The following is a 15,511-nucleotide window of genomic DNA, read 5'->3' as shown; positions in this document are numbered from 1 at the left end:
ATGAGGGAGTGAATGCCATCCAGCCAGCGCTGGCTTTGTCCTACCCCAGGAATCCCCTATATTAGGGGGAAATCTTCATTTGCCCCTTCGGGGCAGCTTTCCGCAGTGCTTAGCGGCACTAAACAGCCAGAAGAGGGGTCGAGGATTGAGTAAAAGCATAGTCAAGTTATAAGAATACAGTGTGTTTCTCCTTCCTACAGTGTAGTGATTTATACCTTAGCTTCCTTTTCTTATACTTTTGCCATACAGGTAGAGGTTGAAGTAAATGCAAATTGGTGCCTGTATTTAAAAAACTTAAAGTGGTTGTATTTAAACACAACTTTTCTCAATATTTACCATACATTATTAGAAATATCAGGTTTTTTCTTTTCACTGCTCCCCATTTAGGAACCCTTGCTTTATATCAGATATCATTGTGTAATAACTGTTGGCAAATGTTGCATTCTTTATATTTGCCACTGTAAACTGACCATGCAGTTTGTTATAACAAAGTTGCTTCTAAATATCTACAGTACATGAGCTATGAGAACTTAAAATTCTTTCTTATTTTTCTTTTTAGGCCTGTGACTGCAGTGATGTCGGTTCAGCCAGTCTCCAGTGTGACTTACAGACAGGTCAATGCCAATGTAAAGATGAATTTGGAGGAGAAGATTGTTCTAAGTGTGCCTTAGGCTATAGGGACTATCCAGATTGTGTTTCCTGTGACTGTGACTTGAGTGGCACCAAAGCAGACAAATGTGATGAGAGTCAAGGAGTCTGTAGTTGTGAAGAAGAAACTGGCATTTGTGCCTGCAAGGTATAATATTCAACAGGAGTGAGAGATTGCTGTCTTTTGTTTGTTCCATTGTTTTAAATTGCCCTATAACTTTATTTTTAGCTTATTAGACATGATCCTGCAGTCCTTTGCATAGGCAAACCTCTCAAAGAAATCAATGGGGATTTTTCTGTATTAGGAATCCAGGATCAGGTCCATATGTATGGTCACCCATAAAAGGTAGATTCTAGCTAGGTGGAATGCGGAATCCTTGATAAGCTTAAAAACTCCCACAGTACATTGCGACAGAACAATGACTGGATTCTTTATAGTCTTGCATAGGATTTTGAATATTTCACAACTGCAGTAAAATTGCAGTACTGAATTCACATACACAACACAGGTTTGTGCTCTTTATTTATTGCAACTGGGTGAATGGCAAATCCATGTGTTCTAAAAATAAATTTTACAATGTGGGTCAAGAAGATTTCTGTGACAATCTTTTTTATGGTGCACAGTGCCCTCTGGGACATCAGCTAGTATTGCAGATCAGAAATGAACGATGGTACATTTGTTTTATTTTCATATTTCATTAACAGGCTCCTCTCTATTTCATAATGGGTACAAAAGCCCATTATCATAAGACAAAAGGCTGGCTATGAGTTCTGAGAATGGTTGTTTGTAGGTCTTATTAAGCTTATAATAGTTTTGCCACTGACTTCAATGGGGACCAGGATTTCACCTGTTATCTATGTAATGAGCTTTTCAATAGCAAGAATAGCACATCAAAAAGTTTTAATTATGCAAGTTCCTTGTATTCCATTTTTATTTAATGTTTTATTTCCTGTGTGATTTTTGCCTCATCAATAGTATAAATAATAACAATTTTTACCCAATAACTGAAAATAATTTTTTATTCCATATTTTGTCAGAGCATCTCTGGGAGGTGTATTACACAAGAGAGAACCAATTCAGTACAGAAAAATTGTTCTAACCTCATTAGTAGTGCAGAGATAGCGTTTCAACCCAAGGCCAGAGAAAAATACGTGGTCTCATTCCAAGACACTCTAGGGAGTTTGTGCTATTGGTATGAAACCTTCAGAATGCATCATCTGAATGGATATAGTTGGGAGAACAATTTCTGATGAAGGTGATTGTTTAGTAATATACAAGTACATCTCCCCCTCCATTCTCCATTTTGGCAGATAATTATTGCTTCACCCACTTTGTAGAGATAGCTATTGCATTGAAAGCATTTATACATACAAGCCTGAATCAAAAATAACTTATTTTGATTAACAAATTAGTCTAATAAAATAAAAACTGTTATTAAAACTAATGTTTAAAATCAAAGTTTACACAAGTTAAGAAGGAAGGTATTATACATCTGGGGTCAGGCTTGGGTTATGAGAGATTACAAGTATCGGTTACAAGGTTCACAAGATACATACATAGTACATAACCAGCATAGACCAGATTGGGGTGCGGGAGTTTTTAAAGTGTCACTGAATACGTGATCTCGGGTATGCCACCCATAGAATATATTTAGAGTGCAAGTCAGTATTGGTGTAATGAATTCAACTGATTCTATTTTTTAACCACAATAGTCTCCCCCGAGGGAAGATGCACCATTCCTGGAGGTACTGCAATACCAGGTCGATGAGTGGAATGGATGGAGGAAGCTCCTATTCCATATCCTTGTTCCAAAAATCCATTTAATATATAGTCCTCTATTATGACTTTGCAATTCTACAACTTCCTTCCATCCAAGGATATCAAAGCATGTAAAAAAATGAATTAGTTAAGCATCACAAAATACCTGTGAGATAGGTGTCTTAAGTAGTATTATCCTCCTTGTACAGATGGAAAAATTGAAGCACAGAAACATTATATTACTTGTACACAGGAAGTTTTTATTGGAGATGGGACTACAACAAAGATTCTGACTACTAGACCTGTTTTATTACCATAAAAGCTTTTCCCCTCAGAAATAGATCAAAAAAGCTTTATAAAGATTGGGAGAAACTGACTAATGTAAACCCAAATCCTTTCATATGATGTAAAGCTACTAGCCAAATGTAAAACTTTAAGCTTTCTCCATTGCAACCAAATGCACTCCTTAAAAGATACATTTAAATACAGTGGAGTCGCATCTTACGTGGGGGTTAGGTTCTAAAGTCAGCGTGTAAGGCGAAAATTGCGTATAGTCAAAATTACCCTTGAAAATCCTTTAAATCGCAAACCGGAGTGCCGCAGCATGGCCAGAAGCATTGTCTACAATCAGCAACACTTTAAAGTCAAGTCCTTTCTCTTCGAGGTACCTCTTGACCTCCGGAGTGAAACACTTGTGGAACCAATCTAGAAATAATGCTGCCGTCACCCAAGCCTTTTTATTTGATTGCCAGAACACAGGCAGGAGATTTTTGTTCTTGCCTTTTAGGGCACGGGGCTTTGCAGCCCTGTAGAGCAAGCGCGGCTTTATTAAATGCCCAGCTGCATTGCCACAAAACAACACAGTCACACGGTCTTTAGCTGCTTTGAAGCCAGGGACTTGTCTTTCTGATTTTGAAGTGTAAGTGTGGTTGGGCATTTTGGGCATTTTTTTCCAGAAGAGCCCAGTCTTGTCAGCATTAAAAACTTGTTCTGGAAGATAGCCCTTTTCTTCTATGATTTTCTTTAATTTTTCGGGATAGGCTTTTGCTGCCTCTTCATTGTCAGATGCAGCTTCACCAGTAGTCTGCACGTTTTTGAGATTGAAGCGGTTCCTAAAACTGTTAAGCCAACCTTGGCTGGCTTTGAATTCCTTCTCATCACAAGGCTGTCCCTCTTCAGTGGGAGGTTTGAACAGCGCGTAGAGGCTGTCTACACTACCTGCTGGATCGGCGGGCAGCGATCGATCCAGCGGGGATCGATTTATCGCTTCTAGTCTAGACGCAATAAATCGACCTCCAAGTGCTCTCCCGTCTACTCCTGTACTCCACCGCCGTGAGAGGCGCAGGCAGAGTCGACGGGGGAGCGGCAGCAGTTAACTCACTGTAGTGAAGACACCGCGCTGAGTAGATCTTAGGTACTGTACGTCGACTTCAGCTTTGTTGTTCACCTAGCTGAAGTTGCATAACTTAGATTGATCCCCCCACGAGCGCATATAGTTGAATTCACGTAAGTTAAATGCGCGTATGATGAGACTCACCTGTACATAGATATTAGTGAGATCTGTGATATCACCCTGTATCCCCAAAATGTTAAAGATGTGCCTGTGCCAGTAGAATTAGGGATATAAATATGCCTAAGAGGTGAACATCTACATCTAAAAGTCAGTAAAGATAGAAAAAAGTTTTTCTCCATATAAGTGAAAGTGGCTACACTCGAAAGAGTTGTAGAAATGGGTAGAAGGCCTCTCTCTTAAGGCTGCTGTGAAGGAGGCTGATCAGTGCCAGCTGTAGTTGTGTTGGTTTTTATTTTTAAAGTGAACTCTATCCATTAGGAATCAGATTGACCCCACTAGCTCATTTCACAGAAGCACATCCAGGGTCAGATTCTGCCATCCTAACTCACGCTGAGCAATACTCTTCTCTGTGAGTCATCCCATTTATTAAAAACAAAAAATTAACGGAGAGTCAGTTTTTTCCATCTTTTTCTAAATTTGTGGCTGCTAATTTTTACTAGAATATTCCAATGTTTTATTTTTGCTTGAAAATAAATTAGCTGTGTTTAAAAAAATGTCAGTAATGTATAGCAATGGAAAAATTGCATCTACTGCACAACTGCTACTGTCAAGTAACACTGAACAGTCACAATACCTGCTATAAACTCGTTGCTACACCATTTGTATAGCAGGGAAGCATTGCCTTTCTTAAAAGATCATCTTTCATTCAACTTGCAGAGCAATAAAATGTAAACATATGTATTTTTTCTCCAGGAAAATGTATTTGGGTTTCACTGCAGTGAATGCAAGACTGGAACCTTTGCTCTCCGTGCTAGCAACCCTTTAGGATGCACTCCATGTTTCTGTTTTGGGCTGTCAGAGTTTTGCTCAGAATTAGAAGACCATGTGAGAATTCCGGTAAGTAAAGCAATTTAAACTTTTGGGTCCAATTTTCTGCCACCACAGTGACTTGAATGAAATTGCATAGTTCTGTCATTCTGAGCTGAATTTGGTTCACTCTCTCATGTATGTAAAAGGTGTGGGGAGGGTATGGAAGAAGAAAAAGTTAAGTTAAGAAAGCTAAGCATTGGTATTCCTATTTCTAAAAGCACATATTACACTGCTGCAAAAATTTAAAAGATAATTATAAAGATTGTGTCTCCATTTTTGTAACATGGCTATAGTATTTTTATTCCTCCTAAACAGAGTTTTAAAAATCTCACATAAGCTGAAACTGTTTATAGTACATTAAATTTAGATGAAATAATATTGTGGGGTGCTTCTATTGTTCCTGGTGTTGCAGGTAACCTTGACTCCAGATCAGTCCATTCTGCATGTGGTTTCTCAAAGTAACCTCACTGGAACAGTTGAGGGTGTGTTTTCTCAGTTTTCTGATGTTTTACTGGATGCCACAACTGTCAGAGAACACTTGAAAACTGAGCCATTTTATTGGAGGTTACCAGACCAGTTCCAGGGAGACCAGGTGAGATATTTCAGCTAAGAACACGAGTAAGTGTCATTTTATCATAATGGTGTCTTATCCTGATTGCACATGTTTCTGAATTAAATCAACTATTGCAATTAAAGAGTTGAAACATTCTGAATTTAAAGTTGCCAGAGTTGTAGCATATATAACTACCAATTCATACTGTACATCTTCCCATGGGGTTTTACTTGTCTCTTAAGTCTGGGGGCATCAATACTTTATCACTGTGGTATTTTTCAGGGTTAGTATGGGGAAGAAATGTTGCTGATAAATAACCTGAAAGAGACTTCAACCATGACATTTTATACAGAAAATAGATTCTATAAACTTTTAAAACTGAGGAATTAAATGAAATTTTGTGGCACACCTTGAAACAGCAGAAGCCTAACAAAGACACATATGACTACTTTTTAGAAATGTGTATTTAATTTTGTTGCAGGATTTTCTGAGTTTAAGTTTATAGGTTTTATAGCAAGTTCTTCAAAGAACTGACAGATTTAAGTCTTCTGATGGCAGTGATCTATTTTCAACCAGTATCCTTAGAGAGAATAAATTCAGTAATGTATCATCCAAACAGCTCATGGCCTATGGAGGAAAACTGAAGTATATTGTTGCCTTTTATGCTTTGGATGGCTTTGGCACGTCAAACTTTGAACCACAGATTCTGATAAAGGGGGGTCGCACCAGTAAATTGGTCATCTATGTGGATATCTCTGCCCCACAAAATGGAGTAAGAAGTGAGGAGGAAGTAGAAATGAAGGAGGTGAGCTAAAACAATTTGAACAAAGATGGCGTGATATAGGGGTGATTATATACGTGAATAAAGATGGCCTTTTCCAGAAAAAAATATTTATGTGGGTGTTTTGATAAACGAATATCTGACTTAAAATGAAACAGTGAATAAAGCCCTTGAATTAAAATGCACATTAAGAGAAAAATGGCTGACTAATGTCACTTCATGAAAATAAATGGGGAATTAAACTGAAAGTTAGTTTCTTCACTTGTTTATTTAATGCTTTGAAAATGCTGATTATGGGAAGCTTTTGAAAATTAGATTGAGATCTGCATTAGCAAATGAAATGCCCTTGAATGTTGTTTTCCTGGGCCAGTGTGGCAGTTTAGTGTTATTGTGTTGCTCTGTCAGAAAGGTTATCAACATTTGGGTTTGACTCATAGCCTGGCAGGGACTAGGAATGTGTTGGGACCAGTATGCCAAGTCCAAAGGGAGGAAAGGAACACCTCATATTGCTCTCTGGCAATCTCTTGCTGCAGATGTGTTCTAGAATGAGATGTACTCAGCTTCCTTTGACCAGATCACCGCGATTAATGACTGTATTTCTCAAAGGGTGGAGAGATGCAGGGGAGAGATTGTTGCCTTTAAACAAGTATGTGGCCACGAATATTTCTGATTTAATTAATGTAAATGAATTCTCTTCCTCCTAGCATGTGTGGAAATACTTTAACTCTGTGTCTGACCAATCTGTCACACGTTCTGACTTCATGTCAGTGCTTAGCAACGTTGAGTATATCCTTATCAAGGCATCATATGGCCAAGGATTACAGCAAAGCAGGTAAAGCATCCTCTGAACCGGTTGTATTAATTTTAGCTTAACCTAGGAACAGTCCTAACTAGGCTTGGCAGATTTCAATTTTTATTTTTTATAATTTCTATGGAGAACATCGATGTATAATTTTACACTTTTTATCAAATTAAAATTTTCACAGTTGTGTAAACTGATGGGTTTAAAACACTTTTTAAAATGTCATTGATTACAATTTTACTAGTTTGTGGGAAATTATGGTGGGGTCAGACTGTGGGTGGTGGTGGTCAGACATTAATTATTCAATAACAGTAGACAATGAGATTCAAAAAGTTAAAGCTTTAACATAAAGCATAAGCACCTATTGCCTTGAATAGAAGCAGGATCTCTTCTACATTCCTTCATTTTCTGTGAAGTGCTAAGTGTCACTGTTGCTTGTATTAGTACGAAAGCTCATAAAGAAGCACAATGACTTGTCTACTTGGACAGCAGAGGCACTTATATATCTCCTAAATCAGGGGTGAGCAAACTACAGCCCGTGGGCCGGATCCGGCCCATCAGGGCTTTGGATCCGGCCCGCGGGATTGCCCCCTGTGGTGCCGCAGGCCCCGTGCCATGCTCAGAAGCGGCCGGCAGCACATCCCTGGGGCCCCGGATTTGTGTGAGGGGGGAGGCCAGAGGGCTCCGTGCGTTGCCCTTGCCTCCAGGAACTGCCCCCCGCAGCTCCCATTGGCTGGAAATGGGGAACCGTGGCAAGGACAGTGCATGGAGCCCTGTGCCCCCCCTCCCCCAGGAGTCACGAAGGGACGTGGTTCCGGCCACTTCCCAGAGCGGCGCAGTGTGGGACCAGGGCAGGCATGCAGGGAGCCTGCCCTGGCCCCGGTGCACGCCACTGCCATCCCGGAGCCGCTTTAGGTAAGTGGCGCCGGGCTGGAGCCCGAACCCCTCCTGCACCCTGCCCCCCAACTCCCTGCCCTGAGCCCCCTGCTGCACCTTGCACCCCCATGCACCCCAACTCTCTGCCCTGAGCCCCCTGTCGCACCCTGCACCCTTCCTGCACCCCAACCCCCTGCCCTGAGCCTCCTCCTGCACCCCAACCCCCTGCCCTGAGCCCCCTCATACACCCCGCATCCCTCCTCTGCCCCAGTCCCTTGCCCTGAACCTGTTCCTGCACACCGCACCCCCTCCCACACCCCGCACTCCCTCCCGCACCCCAACCCCCTGCCCTGGCTCTGCATACAATTTCCCCACCCAGATGTGGCCCTTGGCCCAAAAAGTTTGCCCATCCCTATCCTAAATGAACTGTCTCCCATCTTACTCTTACGGTTATTGACTGACTCACTGCAGTACTGACGCATTTCTATACTTTTAATTTTCAAATGAAAAACAAGCCCTTCCACGAGAAAATAAAACATGAGTTTTATTGAATGTGAAAACGCTGGGCCTGATTGTACGCTGCCCCACTACCAGTGTAAAACATGTCCAAATCAGAATGATAGCATTTTACCCCCCCTTTGCATTCACTTTGAACTAAAAACGATAGAGAGATGATATTTTACCACATGCATTTGTCTGCTAGGAAATAAGAGCATACTTAACAGAGATGGGCCCTAACCAAACCCCCACATCAGTACATTCCTGAATTTTGAAAAAAGTTTATCTCTGCATCAAAACTCTGTGGCTTTGACGTGCCGAACCAAAATATCTGCTCCAAACACCCTTGAACTTTACAAAAGTTTGGATCTGAACCTTATAGCTAGGGTTCAGCTTTATTCACTAATATATTCATGTTCTCTTACTCTTCATCTAAACATTTCCTGTAGAATTGCAAATATCTCAATGGAAATTGCAGTGAAGGCTGAGGAGACGCATTTGGGCAGAGAAACAGCACATCTCATAGAGCAATGTGAGTGTCCTACTGGCTATGCTGGACTCTCATGTCAGGTATGCAGCTGCTTATCAAACAAAATACCATTTGGTGTGTCTTTATTTCTGATAAAACATCTTAAAAGATATCCCCATATTTTTTTCTTATTCACTGCTCCACCCCACATCTGCCCATGCAGAGCTGTGCGTCGGGGTACTACAGGGCGAAACATGTAGATCTGAATGTAAAAGAGCCTCGCCAAATGATTGCACCTTGTGTGCCATGTCAGTGCAACAACCACAGTGAGACCTGTAATCTGGAAACAGGAAAGTGCCTGGTACGTACATTTCCATTGCTGTGTTGGTTTTGCCAGAACATCCAACGTCCATAGTCTATCCACTCAGAAAGAATTTCTAAAGCATATGAGGCTGTGACACTCCAGTGGGACACATACATTTAAAGGTAATAATGGAAAATATCAGAGGACTTGTCTTCACTATGGGGCTAAGTCGGCCTAAGTTACGCTACTCCAGCTACGTGGATAATATACCTGCAGTCGATGCAGCTTAGGTTGACTTACCCTGGAGTCTTCACTCTGCTGCGTCAACAGGAGACGCTCTCCGGTCGACTTCCCTTACTCTTCTCGGAGTACTGGGGTCTACCGGAGAGTGCTCTGCTGTCGAATTAGTGGGTCTTCACTAGACCTGCTAAATCGATCCCTTCTGCATCGATTGCAGCAGTGCAATCTACCTGTAGTGAAGACCAGCCCTCAGTAATACTACTTGTTTCCTTCAGTGAAATCACTGAATGTCCTCAAAATTATGAAATTCCTATTATATGTTATTGTCTTGTTTTTTAGTATGTCCCAGACAGTTGTTTACCTATTTTCTCTTTTGCTGCTGAGATTTAAAGGTCCAGTCCTTGGGTCTTGCTGAGCTGAGCATAGGCACCTAAAGGTGGAAGACGAAAAGTAGCAATATACTGGCCCTCACCCCCAAAACTGTACAAGGGGCAGACAATCTTTTGTAAGAATTATAATTTTCTCTGTTGTGTTTGGTTTTGAAGTAACTTGTGCTTTCTTTTCAAGGCTGGCTTACTTTCTTTGAATTGCATGTTAAATTCACATTTACAAAAAATATTTCCTACAGTCCCTCAGGCTTGTTAGCAGTTCTTGCTTTGCCAGGCCTAACCCAACTCTAAAGCTTGAGTCAGAAAGCACCTTGGGGTTCACCGTCTTTTTAGTCTAAGACCACAAATTATAGGTCCAAAGTTTGTTACTCCAGTAAATGTCAGCCATTCCTACCCTCAACCTCCGGTTGTGTGTACAAGTAACCCTCTTGGAAGATTAATGTTAATTGATTAGAAGGAGAAATTAAAAAAAGGCACTCATCTTCTTTCTGAAGCCCAAGCAATTCACTTCTTTAGAACACCTGATCTCCACTGGCCCGAGCAGCAAGATCCCTAAGGGCATTTCTGACCTCTGCTGGTCTCAGATTGAGGGGTATCTTGCATTACTACTGTTCACTAGCCTCAACTAGTCTACTAGCTAGTCTTTTACTAGACAATGCTAGTCCTCCAGCCTCAGAGGATTTTGAATTGTAAAAGTGGAATAGAATAAGTCAGTTAAGTTGCTTGCTAGATCCAGCTCTGTCAAATAGAAGGGTTTGTCTAGCATTGTCTAGTAGAAGAAGACACTATATAATTTATAATAATAATATATTTTCTTTGCTATCTAATTATGTATGGACTAATTAAACAGTGGGTGTTCAGGCTTCATTTATGAATATTTTGTCGTTCACAGTTATCATGATTATTGAAACTTTGTTTTAGTTCTAGGCAGCCAGTTGAATTTTCCATCAGGTGCTCATTTATTTTAATAGCTTTTTTCCCTAGTACCGTCATTTCCTGGCCCTAATTGAATTAATAGTAGTTTATATCAAAAACGTCTGAGGATCAGGAAAGAAATTAGGTCAGCATGGTTGGCAGGGCACTGAGGGGAAATAAAGCATGCTTGTGATCGGCTCATTTGTGGAAACACAAAATGATCTTCAGCACAGAAAATGCTGGCTAACGGTGATATTAAAGATGATTAGTAAAGACTGCACCAGTTTATTGATTGGAGAGATGATAAAATTCCTGTTGCTGTTTTAAACTGTGTGAATTTCTTGTTGTTTACCAGAACTGCAGAGATAACACAGCTGGTGAGCACTGTAGTGTTTGTGCCCCAGGCTACTATGGGAAAGTAATTGGATCTGTCAATGACTGCTCTCTTTGTGCCTGTCCCAGAACCAACCTGACGAGGTAACCAAACATTCTGAACTCTGATGTGCATTTGATCACTACACTGATGCTTGCTAGCACCCTGACAATAAAGGGACCTGTCTTTATTATATCTCCTTGCTTGCAGGGGTTTGCATGTCATCTATTTTTTTACCTGTGTAGGGCTGAACCTTGTACTTGGGGTTATCCAGCCTCAGAGGATTTTGAATTGTTAAAGTGGGATAGAATAAGTCAATTAAGTTGCTTGCTAGATCCATGCTCTGTCAAATAGAAGGGTTTGTTGGAGAGGTCTTGTTTCTGACATGCTCTAATTTAAGCCTAGTCCCACTTGGTACTTTAAGCTTCTAAATGTGAATGAATGCCTTTTGTGTGAGGTTTCCCCATTATCTGTTTTACAGAGGGACAATTCATCTTATTTTGAAAGAGAAATTACTGTGTATACACACAAGCTCTTTTTCCAGAAACCTCAAGCTTGAAAGGCAATATGTACGGATGACTGAGCTCAAACCTGGGACCTAGGAACTACTGAGATCTAATCCTAGTCCTCGTGAGGTGTGAGGCTTTGGCTATGACAATCAACCCTCCTACTTCACTTTCCCCACCTGTAAAATGGGCATGGATAATGGTCCAAAATGACTTAGGATCTGCACATCAGTGTGTGCTGGCACAGATCCTGGCAGAAGGCCCACAGTGGCACAGAGTATCCCTTCTTGTTAGGGAGCCTGCAGCATATTATCTCTGCCTAAGAAGAGAGCAGCTAGTGTGGTCTGGCTCAAGAAGACAGGATAGGTACCGATTTAGAGCTTCCCTTTGGCGTCTTTCATCAGCATGGCTCCAATGAAGCCCTGATCACAACTTAAACATGTCTTTCCACAGCAGAACAACTGAGGGAGGATGACAGCAGAAACACTGTCCTCTCTCAAGCAGGGATGAAATTCCTCTGGGGGGACAAGAGGCAAGATTTAAGCAGCTCCATCACGGTGAACTGAGCTCAATATCAGGCTGTTTGAGTGAGCTTCTTTTATATTGAATACATACCACAGGCTTTAACCTTTTAGTGAAGTATATAGGTTGAGACTCTAACGTAGTACACAGTTACCAAATAGCAATGAATTTATAAATATTTTCAAGATACATAAAGATTTCACAGCACAAACTCTATTACACTACGTCACAGTGAATGAACGACACTGCAGCATACAATATTTTGTGTTTTAAATGTCGTGTTCTGAATGTGGTAAGACTGCAGATGTCTGAACTTGTATAGTCTTGCATTTGGGTTGTATCTGTTATTTAGCAACTCTTTCTTCCTCTAGCTTTAGTCCCACTTGTGTTCTGAAAGATGGTCATGATTTCTACTGCGATGCTTGTCTCACTGGATATGAAGGGCAATACTGTGAAAGGTGAGATACATTTACGCTCCAGGAGGTTTTTGACAAGCCCTGCACGTGTCTGTACCTTTAATGGAGTACTCAATTTGCATGTGATGCTTTTTTATAAAAAATGGAATTGCTTAGAGTGATTTGTAGATTATTATACATAGACTGATAATTACAAATATATTTTGTGCCTCAATCACCTACACATGATCTTAGATCAGCTAGTGATAATGAAAAAGAGAGGGTTTTTTGCTAATAGATTTTAAAATAATTTTCAGTATCCCTTCTCCCCCTATAGGTGTTCTCTAGGTTATTATGGTAATCCTGAAATGCCTGGTAGCAGTTGTCAACAATGTCAATGCAATCCAAGTGGCTCGATTCACAATAATTGTGATCACATATCTGGACAGTGCCTTTGTAAGCAGGGTGTGACAGGACAACTGTGCGATGCATGTGAACCCAGACACATCCTTGTGGAAAACGAATGTGTTTGTAGGTGTTTTTTCTTGTCTCTCATTGGGTTTGTGGTGGTCAGGTGGCATTTGTGTGGGTGTGAAGTGCTTGGTAGTAAAAAAAAGAGAGATCAGGCTTGCACGTTAACCTACTTTTACGCTGAATTACTAATGTAAGGTCAGTTTCTGCCTGACTTTTACATGACTGGTCAGTGGAGCGGAGGGGTGCAAGGAGCCAATGAAATTACAGCAGCATAGAATATGTTTCGTTGTGCCTGATTCTCTTTCCAAAGCAGTATGAATGCATCAACTTCAATGGTATTAGTCTGGATTTACACCAATGTAAGTGAGGGGATCTGACCCCTCAGACTTACACTGGTGTTAAACTGGTGTGGTGGGGGTGGTGTGGTCAGAATCAGATGCTATGTTTTTAAAACATACTATAGAATGTACAATATTGCATACTATCAATATTATTTGTAGGCTTTCTTAACACACAAAGTAAATGTATGTTATATGTAAATTAATGTTTCCTTTTCAACGAATGCCTTTTTATCGTAACATTACTCCCTTTTTTTTAAAATGGTTTCTTCAGCTTGCAATGATGACTGCACAGGTGTTTTATTAAATGACTTGGATCACCTTGACAAAGCCATATTTTCGGTAAACTTCACTGGTGTTACCTTTGCACCATATGGGATATTGGCAGATGTGGAGAATGTAACAAAATACCTGAAGGTAAACAATAAATAATGGAAATATTTACTGATACCTTGTAAGCAAAACTTAGGGCTGGTTCTGATCTCACTTACTTTGGGGTAAGTCAGGAGTAACATTCTTAAAGTTAATGGCTTTAGAATGGTGTCTGGTGTAAAACTGGTGTACATCAGATCAGAATAGGACCATAAATTTGCCTTCAGAATGTCAAACTTTATTCCCTGAGCCTCCCCAGATATCTATATAACATTGTACCAGTTTTCTTGTGTCTAATATTTAATAAATTAGAGTATTTAATATATATTATTGTACCACATTACCATGCCCATGTTTCACCTTTATATTTTTAGCCAGATCCTCAGCTGAAGTCTATGGTGCTACATTGATTTACTCCAGCTGAAGACAGGCCATTTATTTTCAGTAGAACAGGGATAACCTTGAGGGACCTGTACACTACAGGAAAGTAGAAAATCAAGTCATGAACTGGTTTTTCCGTTGGTCCCATTGCTGAAGGTAGTAAGGATCTGGCAGTGAGTTGTTTCTTCCCTAATGAACTCTGCTGCTGAAGAGGGTAATATGACCTGCCTGTCCATTACAGAGCATGGGACACGTTGGCTGCTTGCTTTGCTTATGCTTGCCTGACAGTAATAGGTGCTTTCCTCCGTGACCTATACCAGGAAACAAATACAAGATAGGATTTTTCAGAATGTCAAAAGATTTCAGTCCCAGAACTGCATGGTATTTGGGCTTCCCTTACTCCTCCCCACCATTGAACTGAATATACCATGGGCTGGCAAACTTTTTGGCCTGAGGGCCGCATCGGGTTTTGGAAATTGTATGGAGGGCCGGTTAGAGGAGGCTGTGCCTCCCCAAACGGCCAGGCTTGGCCCGGCCCCCCGCCCTCCCCGCCCCCCCGGGGACTCCTGCCCCATCCATCCCCCTCCCGCTCCCTGTCCCCTGATCTCCCCCGGAACCTCCGCCCCTGACTGCCCCCCACCACCCCATCCAACTCCTCCTTCCTGACTGCCCCCCCGGAACCCCTGCCCCATCCAACCACCCCTTCTCCCTGTCCCCTGACTGCCCCCTGCTGCCCCATCCAATCTCCCTCTACTTCCTGACTGCCCCCCCGGGACCCCTGCCTTCATTCAAACCCCTGTTCCTCGCCCTCTGACTGCCCTGACCCCTATCCACACCCCCCTCCCGACCACCACCCCCCCGCCCCGAACTCCCCCGCCCTCTGTCCAACCTCACCACTCCCCTGCCCCCTTACTGCGCTGCCTGGAGCACCGGTGGCTGGTGGTGCTTCAGCCGCACCGCCTGGCTGGAGCCAGCCACACACCGCGCAGCACAGAGCACCGGGTCAGGCCAGGCTCTGCAGCTGCGCTGCCCCAGGAGCTCGCAGCCCCGCTGCCCACAGCATTGTGCCGGCGGTACGGTGAGCTGAGGCTGCGGGGGAGGGGGAACAGTAGGGGAGGGGCTGGGGGCTAGCCTCCTGGGCCAGGAGCTCAGGGGCTAGGCAGGAGGATCCTGCGGGCTGGATGTGGCCCGTGGGCCGTAGTTGCCCACCTCTGGAATATACTATCGAACAATTGCTTTATTAAGCTGGTAGGAGGTTGGATTGGAAGCAGATGACTAGATATGCAGGTAAGTTTAAGGCAGGTTGTTTCATGAGTGCACTCCATAAACATGGGCTTTGGTGTCCCATCTCTATTACATTCTTCTGACTCAGCAACCTTCTTGTTTTCTTTTCTGTGTCATTACTATTACTAGAAATAATATTACCATAATGCCTCGGAGCTCTAGCTGTTGGCCAGTAATCCATTGTGCTAAGCACTGTGCAAACAGAACAAAAGACAATCTCTGCCCCACAGAACTTACAATCAAATTCTT

At 42.0% G+C, this 15,511-nt stretch overlaps 1 protein-coding gene and 1 pseudogene across 1 annotated transcript in view; one reads left to right on the top strand and one right to left on the bottom strand.

The window, feature by feature from the left end:
• The window catches only part of LAMA1 (laminin subunit alpha 1), a 163,393-nt gene that overhangs the window by 96,474 nt on the left and 51,408 nt on the right, over window positions 1-15,511 (top strand). Inside the window, exons 23-33 of the mRNA XM_007062321.3 lie at window positions 560-796; window positions 4,674-4,817; window positions 5,203-5,382; window positions 5,963-6,148; window positions 6,829-6,956; window positions 8,750-8,870; window positions 8,993-9,130; window positions 10,973-11,094; window positions 12,390-12,476; window positions 12,751-12,944; window positions 13,500-13,642. Of these exons, the coding sequence (XP_007062383.3) occupies window positions 560-796; window positions 4,674-4,817; window positions 5,203-5,382; window positions 5,963-6,148; window positions 6,829-6,956; window positions 8,750-8,870; window positions 8,993-9,130; window positions 10,973-11,094; window positions 12,390-12,476; window positions 12,751-12,944; window positions 13,500-13,642 (1,680 nt within the window). The remainder of the gene's footprint in view (window positions 1-559; window positions 797-4,673; window positions 4,818-5,202; window positions 5,383-5,962; window positions 6,149-6,828; window positions 6,957-8,749; window positions 8,871-8,992; window positions 9,131-10,972; window positions 11,095-12,389; window positions 12,477-12,750; window positions 12,945-13,499; window positions 13,643-15,511) is intronic.
• Window positions 2,373-2,502, bottom strand: LOC114020096 (annotated as a pseudogene).

Source organism: Chelonia mydas, chromosome 2, assembly GCF_015237465.2.
Source record: "Chelonia mydas isolate rCheMyd1 chromosome 2, rCheMyd1.pri.v2, whole genome shotgun sequence".
Taxonomy (NCBI): domain Eukaryota; kingdom Metazoa; phylum Chordata; order Testudines; family Cheloniidae; genus Chelonia; species Chelonia mydas.
The sequence above is the reverse complement of the archived record's forward strand: the minus strand, read 5'-3'. Positions and strand labels throughout refer to the sequence as shown.